Source organism: Leptosomus discolor, chromosome 1 (assembly GCF_034619465.1).
Source record: "Leptosomus discolor isolate bLepDis1 chromosome 1, bLepDis1.hap2, whole genome shotgun sequence".
Lineage (NCBI taxonomy): Eukaryota > Metazoa > Chordata > Aves > Leptosomiformes > Leptosomidae > Leptosomus > Leptosomus discolor.
The window spans coordinates 12,548,153-12,560,128 of NC_141391.1; the positions used below are offsets into that span (position 1 = coordinate 12,548,153).

General features: G+C 41.9%; 1 protein-coding gene across 1 annotated transcript; it reads right to left on the minus strand.

Moving 5' to 3' along the window:
* Positions 1–420: 420 nt before the first annotated feature.
* Positions 421–11,436, minus strand: FAM76B (family with sequence similarity 76 member B). The gene is made up of 10 exons (XM_086481739.1): positions 11,332–11,436; positions 11,064–11,128; positions 10,662–10,716; positions 8,936–9,091; positions 7,795–7,991; positions 5,733–5,780; positions 5,455–5,535; positions 4,636–4,771; positions 1,174–1,275; positions 421–518 (listed from the first exon to the last, which is right to left on the minus strand). The coding sequence occupies exons 1-10, from the start codon at positions 11,434–11,436 to the stop codon at positions 429–431; spliced, it is 1,035 nt and encodes a 344-aa protein (XP_086337865.1). The 3' UTR covers positions 421–428.
* Positions 11,437–11,976: the final 540 nt, after the last annotated feature.

The following is an 11,976-nucleotide window of genomic DNA, read 5'->3' on the forward strand; positions in this document are numbered from 1 at the left end:
TTTTGATACAAAGTAAAAGAACAGTTGCCAGAAACCAGTGTTCAGTGTCACTGCAGATTCATAAACTTTTGGCTGACATCAGTGTAGTCGAAAAGACTCGGTTGCTGCTTTGTAAAAAGTACACCTAGTTTGTTATTGCATGTTGTCCTTTTAGAGAGAGCACTGCTATGTTCTCTATGCAATTGTTTAATACTATTGCTGGCAAAAAGTTTCCAATATCAAAAAAATAAAAACATTCTTCAAGCCAGTTGAAGTATTTCATCTGAACAGTAACTAAAAAAAGCTGCATATTAATTATAAAAACGTGTAGGAAACATGCCAACTAATCTGGTGTGCAAAAATATTTTTTCCACTACACAGGATTTTAAGGGCTTCACAGAATTACTCAAATTTACATTGAGTAGCAAACCCCATGAATAACCAGTTCCTCAAGGAGATGTCAGTATACTCCCACTTTTATCAAACTTTTTACCCTTTGACAATGCTGCAACCTGTTTGAGCAGTTCTCTGTTTTTGGCCTGCAATACAGACAAAAAAAGTTTTGTGAATAACTGAAACAACCCAGAGAGTAGTGCCACACACTAATTTCCCATTGCATTTATGAAACAAACTCTCAAAATGTATACACTGAGAATATTCAAAGTAGATAATGATCACTCTTCAAAGATTTGTATATGCTTTTTGAAAGCATATTCCATCTTTAACAGAAAAGATAACCACATTTCCTGTACTGCAAAACTTAGTATCTGAGGTATTGCACTGAGTATCTGTTCTGTGATTTATAAGGCAACTAATTCAGGCTTTTTCTCCCGATAAATTTGCTTTAACAAGAGACATTCGACTGTCAATTGTGTTAACGCTGAGCCCTTAAATCAGGTCAACAGCACACTGACAACTGCTTAAGTATCAGAGAACAGGCAGAAAAAATGACATGACCTTTGAGAAAGCACGTGAGGTCAGCCCCTGTCTCTTCAAGTCAGAGGCAATTCTTACAGTGAGTTTATTTCGTATGGAGATTGTCTGTTCACTGCAGAATTGCTGTACGACGCGTTCAAAGTTAAACGTGGCAATGACCACTCAAGAACTTGGTACTATTTCATTGCTGTGAGTGAACAGCCTGAACGCATAACGCCATCTGAAGTATTTCTCAAGTACTGATAAGCAATTACTCACCTGCAACTGTTCCACAGTTTCCTTGTGAGCTTTCTCCATACTGTTCATCTTTGTCCTCAAGTTAGACTCCTGGTACTGGAAGTCTGCTTTCAATTCTGTCAACTGAAAACACAAATTCTATGAAGATTCCTTGGAGTGCTACAGTACACATCTTCCACTCAATCTGTGAAACCTTTTCGGAAGCCTCAGGAATCGCTGGAAACGCTGTATTTATTTATTATTGTAGTATTGACAGCTCAGTGCTTGAGCAGTAGCTTGAAAAGTAAGTATGTCTATCTTGTATGAAGGATAAAATTGTACTTATATAATCATATTGTTTGCTCAGGATTTGGTATAAATTAAGTTAATTCTCAATTAAAAAAAAAATCAAATACAAGACTAACGATTTATAGTCTTAGCTGCTCTTTCAGCTAAGAGATACTTATCACAATCTTCAGTTATATGGTACAGCAACATATGAGAAATCTCCCATACAAAGACAACAGAAAGGATTCCTTTGTGTCCTTTTATGCTACCATTTGTCCTAAACTGAAGTATACATTCCAGAGTTTCACTGCTTCTTGATCCACAACAATAGTGAATTAAACTGTGTTATTAGAAATGCATAATTAAAATGATTTAACTTAGGATTTAATTCTGAGTGTATGGTGTAGTATTGCTGCCACTGGGTCTCTCCCGAACAGGCAGAGATCCAGACGACATACATAAGGCAGGCATTTCTAAATTGTGGTATATGCTTCCATCTAAGCAGCTGAACGCTTCTGCTGGAAGCACGTGCAGCTGGGTGAACTACTAACAGTTTGTTGTACATGGACCCAAAAGTTTTAGGAACTACTTCTTTAAAAAATTTAGCTCCTCAAAGCATCCCAGACTCACCTGGCTGTCTTGAACCTCTCTGGTCAATTTGGATTTATCATGGATAAATGGATTTTGCAATGAAAGAAGCCTGCTATAACAAACCAGAGCATACAACCCTAAAATGACTACCAAGACTGCTGTTAACCAACCTTAGCATGTGTCAAATCCCATGTAGTGAAACAAGGAACTCAAAAGAACTGTCAATAAAATGGTCCTAAATAAAGTGCAGGTATCTTGACACAAGGATACACACCTCTAGGGTACACAGACTGCTGCTCAAGGTATGTACTTATAGCTGTTGTAAATTCCAGGGGATCCAGTACAAAACCACATACCACAAACTAAATATCAAAAAACCCTCATGGTAATATTGCACCATAGTAAAGTAGGCAACTAGGCAAGCAAAAACACCGCCTGTGAACATTCAGCAAACGACAGTCCCTTCCTAATGATCAAGTCTTCAGGCCCCACAGTAACGTCTTGGTGTCTCACTAACACTTTGTCCAGAAAGCAAAACAAGGCCGGTACCGCAAACAATAAGCACTGGTAATGACGTGGCTGAGATCTTGATTCCTATCAAAAAACGAAGGGTAAGGACTGTCTGTAAAGCTGGTGTACTGAGTTGGTTTTGTTGCCATACGTTATACATTTCAGAGGTTTCTCTCGGAGTGCTCCAAACTGTTAAAACGCTGTCCCTACACAAAGCTTGGGACGTGATCTTAATGGGAATCTCCCACAGGTCTGGCTCAGGCTTTTATCCCAGCACATGTCTTGCATTTACCATCTCACAGTCAAAAAAACTCTGCAGTGCATTCATTTTTTGTAATTTTTCCAGCTATGCAAACACTATATAACGTGTTCAGCTTTTCTCCCTCCTGCAGCAGCTGAAGAAAGCAAGTGACATTCTGAAAGTGTGCAATTCCTGACTGAAGGAGTGAGTCTTTTAACTTCAAAGAACTCTGAGGTCAAATAGTTTTAGTAGTGGGGATATTGCAATTACTAGATGCTCTCCCCATGGAAACAGCACAGAACAGGTTACTGCAGTGGTTATGCAGAAGTAGGTGACATTTCCTTACCTAACCCTTTCGTTAGTTTCGCCCAGTAGATGAAATATAAAGAGAAAAGTGAATTTCCTACTGACTCATGATCTTCTACTGGCTTTGTAAGAAAGAGATCAGGGCCTTAATGGCTGTCCTTTGAAGAAAATACCTAAAGAGAATCCATGACAGACTGTTCAGCTCTTTCACATTAACCACTTAAAGGCTTAAAACAACAAGTACTTCCAACACTAGGTATAAATGTGACATAAACAAAAAAAGGTTCAGAGCCAGGCTCATCTCAGTGATGTCCAATGACAGGACAAGGGGCAACGAGTGCAAGCTGGAGCACAGGAGGTTCCACATTAACATAAGGAAAAACTTTTTCCCTGTGAGGGTGACAGAGCCCTGGAACAGGCTGCCCGGAGAGGTTGTGGAGTCTCCTTCTCTGGAGACATTCAAAACCCACCTGGACGCGTTCCTGTGTGATCTACTCTAGGTGGTCCTGCTCTGGCAGGGGGGTTGGACTAGATGATCTTTCGAGGTCCCTTCCAACCCCTACCATTCTGTGATCCTTTACACAGAATATTTAAGTGTAGAAATAAAGATACCGAACTATTGACCGTTCCAGGATCAATGAGCCTTTCTTAACCATCAATGGAAATGATGATAGGCCATCATGCAACTATAATCATAATTTTACTTGAAAATACAGTAAATTTATTTTTAATACAATTCCATAATCTACTCAATCCTGAACAGACATTCTAGAGCCACTGTTACAGACTGTGTCTTAAAAGCATATGGTGTGTGGCAGAGAAATAAGCTCTAATAAAGGTAAAGTACGTATTCGTAGTTATTTCTCTCTTCTTGTTAATCATTAGGTCATTTGATGGGTGACTCTCTTGCACAAGTTTCACTGCAGCCATCTGGGGCTATTTCACTTAACTTTTGCTGACTGCCAGGCATCCAGTCCAAGCTTTTCTTCTAGTCTCTGACCATCCACAAAGACCTGGTTACCTACACTACACATATGCTACCAATCTTTTAAAATCAAACTACTTCATTCTCATACGCTGTACGTGTAAATTTGGATACCAACTCATTAATTATAGCTACAGTTGCTTTAGTTTAAAACTAAACAAAAACTATGCTAAACTCAGAATGGTTACTACTCTTAATCTCCTCTTACCTTGTGTGCCCATCAGCCTATGTAGGGATCTGGGATCTTTGCTGTGACTCAGTTTAGAATACAGAAAACACGGAAACCACTGTCTGGCATTTTATCCGTCACCTATGGCACACAGCCTGAGTAACAGTGAGCCAGATGGCTAGCTTCTAGATGGCTGAAGTGAGGCAAGATGAACTCCTTTTTGACTTAAGAGTCAAAATAGATTCACAATACAAAAGTCCCAAAGTTGTCCTTTAAATGGTAAGATCTGGATCATTGCTATATAAAAAAAATTGTGTCTGATTTTCATTTTATCTCATCATTTTGACACTGTTAGGAGTCTACAAAACATAAAACAAAATTATAAAGTTCTTATTAAGCAGGTGCAATTTTTACCTTTTTATCTTTTTCTAAAATGGTCTGATCTCTTTGCTGCAGAAGACGTTTAAGTGACATTACTTCTTCTTTCAGCTGACTTATGAGGACAAAGTTGTCAGTTCCTCCACTGTCTGCTGACTGATTTATAGAGCTACTAAAACCAAAAAACAATAGTTACTTACAACACTAATAGAAAAAAACAGTACTTAAAAAAATTTCAAATTGCATAATTAATAATTCCACAAACATCCTTAAGGACTAATGCAAAAGAAGCATGTACCTGACAGAAATGGATGCAACTGGCAAATTACCTTACTAATGGCACACGTTACATACACCTGCATAAATATAATCAAGTATTAGCTTTGATGGGGGACAAATACCTTTTGACTGAAGCAGCTGCTTTTACTTTTATTCCAACTGTTTGGTCAGAGACAGAATAAAGATTGAACCACACACATTAAGGTCCAAAAGATTTCTCTAGATAACTGGTCAGCTTAAAGCAGCCCATTCAACCCTACATGGAATCGACAAAACACCCATGGCAGGGAATACTGTTTTGTTGACAACTGTTGCTTCGTACACGAGCTTTATTTAGTTTTGCCCGAAACAGCTTAAAAGCAGAAAAACAGTGCCAGTTTTCTGCTAACAGAGTCATTTAGTTGACTGACAGCACTCAGATGTCACCCAATAATCTGGCTGGCTGGACAATAGTTTCACCTCCCTCATTCTTCAGAGCAAAAACAAAAAAAAAAAAAAAAAGAAAAGAAGCAACTGGCCACTCATCAGTACTCTATTTGGTTGAAATGGCTCAGCTTTACAAAGATATAACTTTACCTATCTCCATTTGATGGCTTGGATTCCAGTTTGGGTTTTTTCTTTGGAGTTTCATTCTGAATAGCTGCAGAGGATTTATGGCTGAAATCAAACAAAATGTAAACCTAAAGCCTCATACTACATAACTCTCTAATATCACCATTTGGTACATGTAAAATAACTAACTCATGCTCCTAGCTGGAATGCTAGTGACTAGCCGGAAATGCAAGAAAAAAAGTCCTTTAAATGAAAACGGCAAGATAAATTAAAAGAAAATTAATAAATAATATCATATTTACCTCTGTTTCCATAGTCCCTGATCTTGTTCTGGACTCAGACTGCTGATTCTGAAACATGTGAAATGTACTTGGTAACTGACCAAACACACCATTATTTCCAAGTTTCTGTGAACAGCATCCCTACTCGAGAAAAATCCACACCCTCCTTCCTTGTTTTAATAAAAAGTTAACAATATGAATTTTCAGCTGGACAGTTGTATTATCTGTCATATTCATGACCACTTTTTTCTATGCCAGGATGCTACAGAAGCATTTCTTGGCTACATGTTTACACTGTTCTAAGGCACAATGGGTAGACTTTGAGACTGATGGCCAAATGTTTTTGCTGGTACCTCCCAATTTTTGTGAACTTTACATTGCTAATCTTGGGCCCAGCAAGCTGCTCTACAGCAGCATTCCTGGGATTCACATACTGCCACATGAACGTTGCCTGAAGCTGAGCTTGTGTGGTGGCATAAGAGCAAAGTTACGTTTTGGATCCCTGAAAATAACTGCTTCTCAGGTCTAAACACTCGCTTTCAATAATTTCAAAAGCAACTAATAATCACCACTGACATAGGAACAGAAGAATGTAGAAGATTGCACTGAATGAAATAGTTCAATGAACCTCTATTTCTACCTCATTGTCTCACCTTAACAATAACTGACATGGTCAGGGGAAAAGGGTTGTACTTATTGGACCAGAAGCCATGGACCTGGGGTAGCCTATAGAAAAAAGGTGCCAAACCAGGAACATCCTGATCTGTATAGCGATATGCTTACTTTTGTAACTCTTGAGTATATTTGAAGCTCTACTCTATAGTAAAGAACTAACTTCTTTTTTATTTAATCCTTACTAGATCTTTGCCACATGCATTAAATTAGATCTTGCTTGTTGTAACTCAATTTTCAGCAGAGATTTGAAAGAACAGGAGTAGCACAATAACCCTCTGCATGACCAGAACAGTCATCTTCAAATTCCTAAACAAAAAAAACCCTTATTTTTCTCTTTTCTTAAGTGAACACACATGCATTTCTTTTCTCCTCATTCCCAATATCATTCCAGCTTATTTTGCTTCTGTATTTAAGTCACGCTTAGCCAGGCAAGTCCCAGTCAAAAAGGACAATTATAAGCATTAGAAAAATGAAGCTCAGAATGAAAGTGTTTGTGTGTCTGGGGTCAGGGGCATTTCCATCGCAGCCATAGTATTTACTACCCCACACAAAACCAAAACAAATAGCTCTAAAGATACACTGCCATAACCCTACCAGTGAAAACAAGAACCACGGCTACTACACTGATGTAAACCAAATCAGTTCCAGCATCTACAACTAAACAAACTGGGCACATATGTTAAGTTTGGTAGGCTGTGTGCGCCACGGCCAGAGATGGCACACTGAGAAAGGCTGCAGAAGAGGGGACAAAACTACGTGAAACGTTACCGGAGCGCCAGCAACGGAACTGACAGTGTTGTTTTCCTACATCTGTATGGCAGCCACTCTGAAACTGCCTGTTCCAGCAAGATCTGATTACAAAACCTAGCAAAGAGATACAAACTGGTCCTAGACTGAGGGTGATCCCACCCAGTTGCTTCTGCTTCCCCGTTTAACTGCAAGCACGTGTGCGCAAACAAGTCAGGATGAAGGAAGTTAGGGTGGGGATTCTGAGCGAAGTAGCTGTTCTGTGCTCACGGCTAACACACACCTTTTACCCTGTGGTAAATGCACGTAAAATAGCAGTTACCACACAGCAGTTACTGCTTAGAAAGCCAAATTCCAGTTTATCCCTAAGCAACTTGTTTCTGTAGCCATTCTGTGGGTTTCTTTTCTAGACTTGCCACCAATTTTAACATCGACTAGTTTGATGATCACCAAGAATTTCTGCTTTTTCCTGACCTCCCTTCATCCAAACTGTAAGAATACGAGGATTCAGACAGACCATGGAAGAACTAAATTCTGCTACTGCTTTTGATGCCACGTTTTAAACAACATTTCTTATTTCCTTCGATTTGATCTCTGTACTAACAGAGCACAAAAGAGCAAGGGCTACCAACAGCTACTTGATTTTTTTTTTAATACTTACTTATGATGACTGCTGCTGTGACGATGGTGATGGTGGTGATGGTGGTGGTGTTTTGAATGATGCTGGTCTTTCTCAGCAAGAGATGAGGATGAGGAGTTAGAATGTGAAGATCCTAAGCTCTTCCTCTGTTCTTTTGTCTTCTGTAGCACTCTCTTGTAGGACAGCGTGCAGAGCCAACACAACAACTTTCCATCAACCTTTTGGGAAATAATTCATACCAGGTTTTTTTTTTCCAAGTATACTTGCACTAGAAAGATGTACTTCAGTATTTGCAAGAAAAATTTGTTTCGCTTCAACTGTTATCTTTGGGAAAAATTCAGACATCTCTTTGGTATGAAACAGCACTACCGTATCTCCAACGTATGCAAGTTATCTTTTTGTAAAGTAAAACTTATTCCATTTATTTTTTTCATTTAAGGTTATGCTAGAAAGGAGTCTTAGCAAATGTTGGACTTGCTCTTTACCACACAAGTGACAAGGACTTTTTAAAGGGACAAATAATTCTTAGTTTAGACACCATGTACCCTCTTCCCATCCCATCGTATTCCAGTCAGAATCAAGATGTCCAGATAACATGTTACTTGTACCAAGTAAATTCTTCTGTAAAACCAGCATTACTCTTGGCTTCAGGCAAGAGGCCTTTGAGGTCATTTCCTCAGCACCTTCTGGAATGAGAAGGTGGCACTCACCAAAGCTATTTAAGAAAACAACACAATAGGCTGCTCAGAGCCGTCTACCTCTCTGGTGCTGTACTTTAAGGCAGGGCAGGCAAATCAGAAGAGGTAAAGTCACAGATGCAAGTTACGGACATAAATAAGATCCAACAGATGGGAAAATTGTAAAAAAAAAAAAAAAAAAAAAAAAAATCAAAGCACCAGGAACTGTTCAGCTGCTTAACCTCTGTTCCCAGCTACAACTGTCAGCTTAAGCTTATATTTAAAAAGAGTGATTAAATTTAAAGTAAGTTAGCTCAGTAGCTAACATAACAATTGCAAATTGTGGAGTTTAATTCAAATACTGTAAAGCACAGCAACTTTAATGCTAGTGAACATAAGATACATTCCTGTTAATCTTTCTCTTACAAAGGAGGAACCTTGTCTGTTGTCAGCCCAAGCCACTACAGCTGTGGAACAAAGCCTACCTTCCTTCTTCCCTCCTCTTTCCGATCAAAAGCACACTGCTGTTTGCACTGTTCACACGTCTGAGGGGGGCCATACTTCTTCTCCGAGTTGGTGCAACGCTGACATTTTGTGCCAATAAATGCTGCAATAATGTTACAATACTGACAAGGCTTGGGCTGAAAAACAGGTAAGTTGAACTGAAGTTAATACATTTACAGTTTTCTGTAATGAACACAGGTATTTCAAATCACACCATGCTGCTTCTAAACTACTAGGGCCTCACATTGCCCATCTTAAAGAACCTTTTTCCTACCATCTCTGTCTTCAGTACTAAACTTTTCCCCTGAAAAGATGCTCCTTCAGAAGTCAAAAACAGTCTGGACTTTCCATGAAAACCGAGGTATGTATTAAATGAAAGAAACACATACAATGTGACTGCTCACCTCTACACCTGCCTCTCTGTTCTTTTAAAATATGATGACATTTTCTCCCCGTTTCATTACAATACTAAAGAAATTACTTAAAAAACTTTAAAAGAAGAGTAATCAAGTCACTCTTCTAGACTGTAAGTTTCTGAAAACATCCCTCTCCCTTGCACTACTCAGGGATTCGATAAACCTGCAGCTCCAAGATTAGTATCCTGATCTCCGCACTTCTGCAGGAAACTAAAAAAAAAAAACCCAACAAAATCCAAACAAACACCACCTCCCTCCCAAAACAAAACAAAACAAAACAAAAAACCCAAACCACCAAACAAAAACCCAACAGAAAAATCCCAACAATTTCAGATACTCTCAGGTCAGGTTATCAACTTTTTTATCATACAGTCAACTAGAATAACATGCTGCTGGAAAACAGAATTGCTGTCAGTTTTCATAGGTTCGAAATGGCTGATTATCTTCAGTGCAGTTCCACGTTTTGATGAACTACCGGTAAAAACGACTGTGGGATCTGTCCTGCACTTAATTTTGCTACATTTTAAGCTTTTGAAAAAAATGTTCTTTACTCAGTTTACACTTACATTCACGAAATGCCTGACTACATACCGACAGCTGTTATGTTTCTCGAATAAGCTGAATCTCATCTAATATGGTTCATGTCAAATGTACAGAAGTTACACACTTTTGTTTCACGAGATTATCTCAATACCCTCTACAAACTAATATCTGCAGGACGCTCAGATACAATGTGTGCATTCATATATTAAAAAATTAATTTTTCTAACAGAACTGAAACTAAATATCAAGATGAGAAAATGCAAAGTAACATGGATAGAGCTAATACTCATAAAATCTATTCTGCTTACTAGCTCAACACGATTAACATGCATTTAAAATTTTTAAGACTTCATAATACAAAGTAAGTAGTATTATCAGATTTTCACATTTACCACTCATTAAAAACACAGACAGCTAACGGTCTTCCTGCCATGCAGTGTGCGTTTATGAGAACATGCAAAGAATAATTTACATGCATAAAGTGAAATGATGCTGTTTTGGCTATGAATAGCTACTCTGCAGTTATTCATAGCTGTTAAACTACACACAACCACAATGGATTTCAATTTTAAAAAAGAAACTGTAAGCCAGGATGGAACCAAAGAGCTGCCAGTAATGTTCATCACCTTTTGGGTTTTTTTTTTCCCCAAAAGAAAATAAGTAGTTGCAAGAGAACTTTTTTTTTTTTTTTTAATTTAAAATGTGAATGAACTTTAACTTTGATATTTAGAACTAAGAGCCTACTCACCGTTCCAAACTGCTTCACGTTTTGGGCACATTTCTTGCATATCGTATTAGTTTTGCTAAAGAGAAAATTGCACAACGTTGAGTTCAACGACAGACACACACCTCGAAATTCTTTCCCACGCAACTACCGGCAAACCCACACGCAAACCCACGCTGCGGTAAGCGGCGAGCGGGAAGGGAACCAATCTAACGTTGCACTGCGTTTCTGCGACACACGCTGGTGCCGCGGGAGCGGGCGGGCGGGCGGGCGGTTTTACTGCCGATCCGCCCTCTTTCGCACCGCCACCGGGGTGAATTCCTGCCGCTACCGACGGCCGTGCCGGCGGGACCGCTGCTCCTTCCGCGGCGCCGGCGGCAGGACCTCCGCCGGTGGCGCCCGGGGCGGGGCGGAACCCTCCCGTACCTCTCCTGCTGGAACTCCGACCGGCAGTAAGTGCATTTCACGATGGGGTGGGCGATCCGGCACTCCTGAGGAGAGAAGAGAAGAGCGGCGTTACTCCCCTGTGCCGAAACCACCAAACCCTCAGAACCGACCTTCCCCCGCCGGACTGGCGGCGGCCTCCCTGCGCCAGGAGGGCCGCCGCCGCCGCCACCCTCCTCCGCCTCCTCCTCCCCGGCGAGGTGGCCGGTCCCGGTGAGCGCTGCCCCGCGCCCCCCTCAGCCCCCCGCACCTTGCACAGCTGCTGGCCCTGGGAGAGCTCCTCGAAGGGGTACCGCTGGTTGCACTTGGTGCAGGCATAAAGAGCCGGGGCGGCCGCCGCGGCCGCCGCCGCCATCCGCGGGGCGGACACAGAGGAGGCGGGGGGGGGGGGGGGCGAGGGAGGGGAAGAGGGAGGTCCCGGGGCGAGGGCCGGAGCGGCCGCCTGGGCCGCCGCCGAGGAGCCGCCGCCGCCGCCGCCCCCCCTCCCGCCCGCCGCGCCTGGGGAGCGCGCCCCGCCGCCGCCCTAGGCCCCGCGCCGAGCCCGCGCCGCCGAGCCGCGTCCCCCTTGTGTCGGTGTCGGCATCAGCGTCACCCCGCGCCCCCCGCCCTTCCCTCCGCCCCGGGCTCGGGCTCCGGCGGCAGCCAATCACCGCCTCGCGCCAAACCTGCCTTCAAAACTCGCCGCCCAATCGCCGCTTACACCGCCCATCCCGTCGCCAATCCCGCCGCGGGCGCCTTGCCCTGCGCTGGGCGAGGATTGGGTGGCCTCGCGGCCGCGGCGCTGATTGGGCGGCCCCGGTTGACTTCTGCTTTTCGATTGGTTGAAGCTCGGGGGCTCACTTTGACAAAGACCATCCTCTTCCGCCGTCCGCTCCCCGCGCGTGCGCGGCAGGTG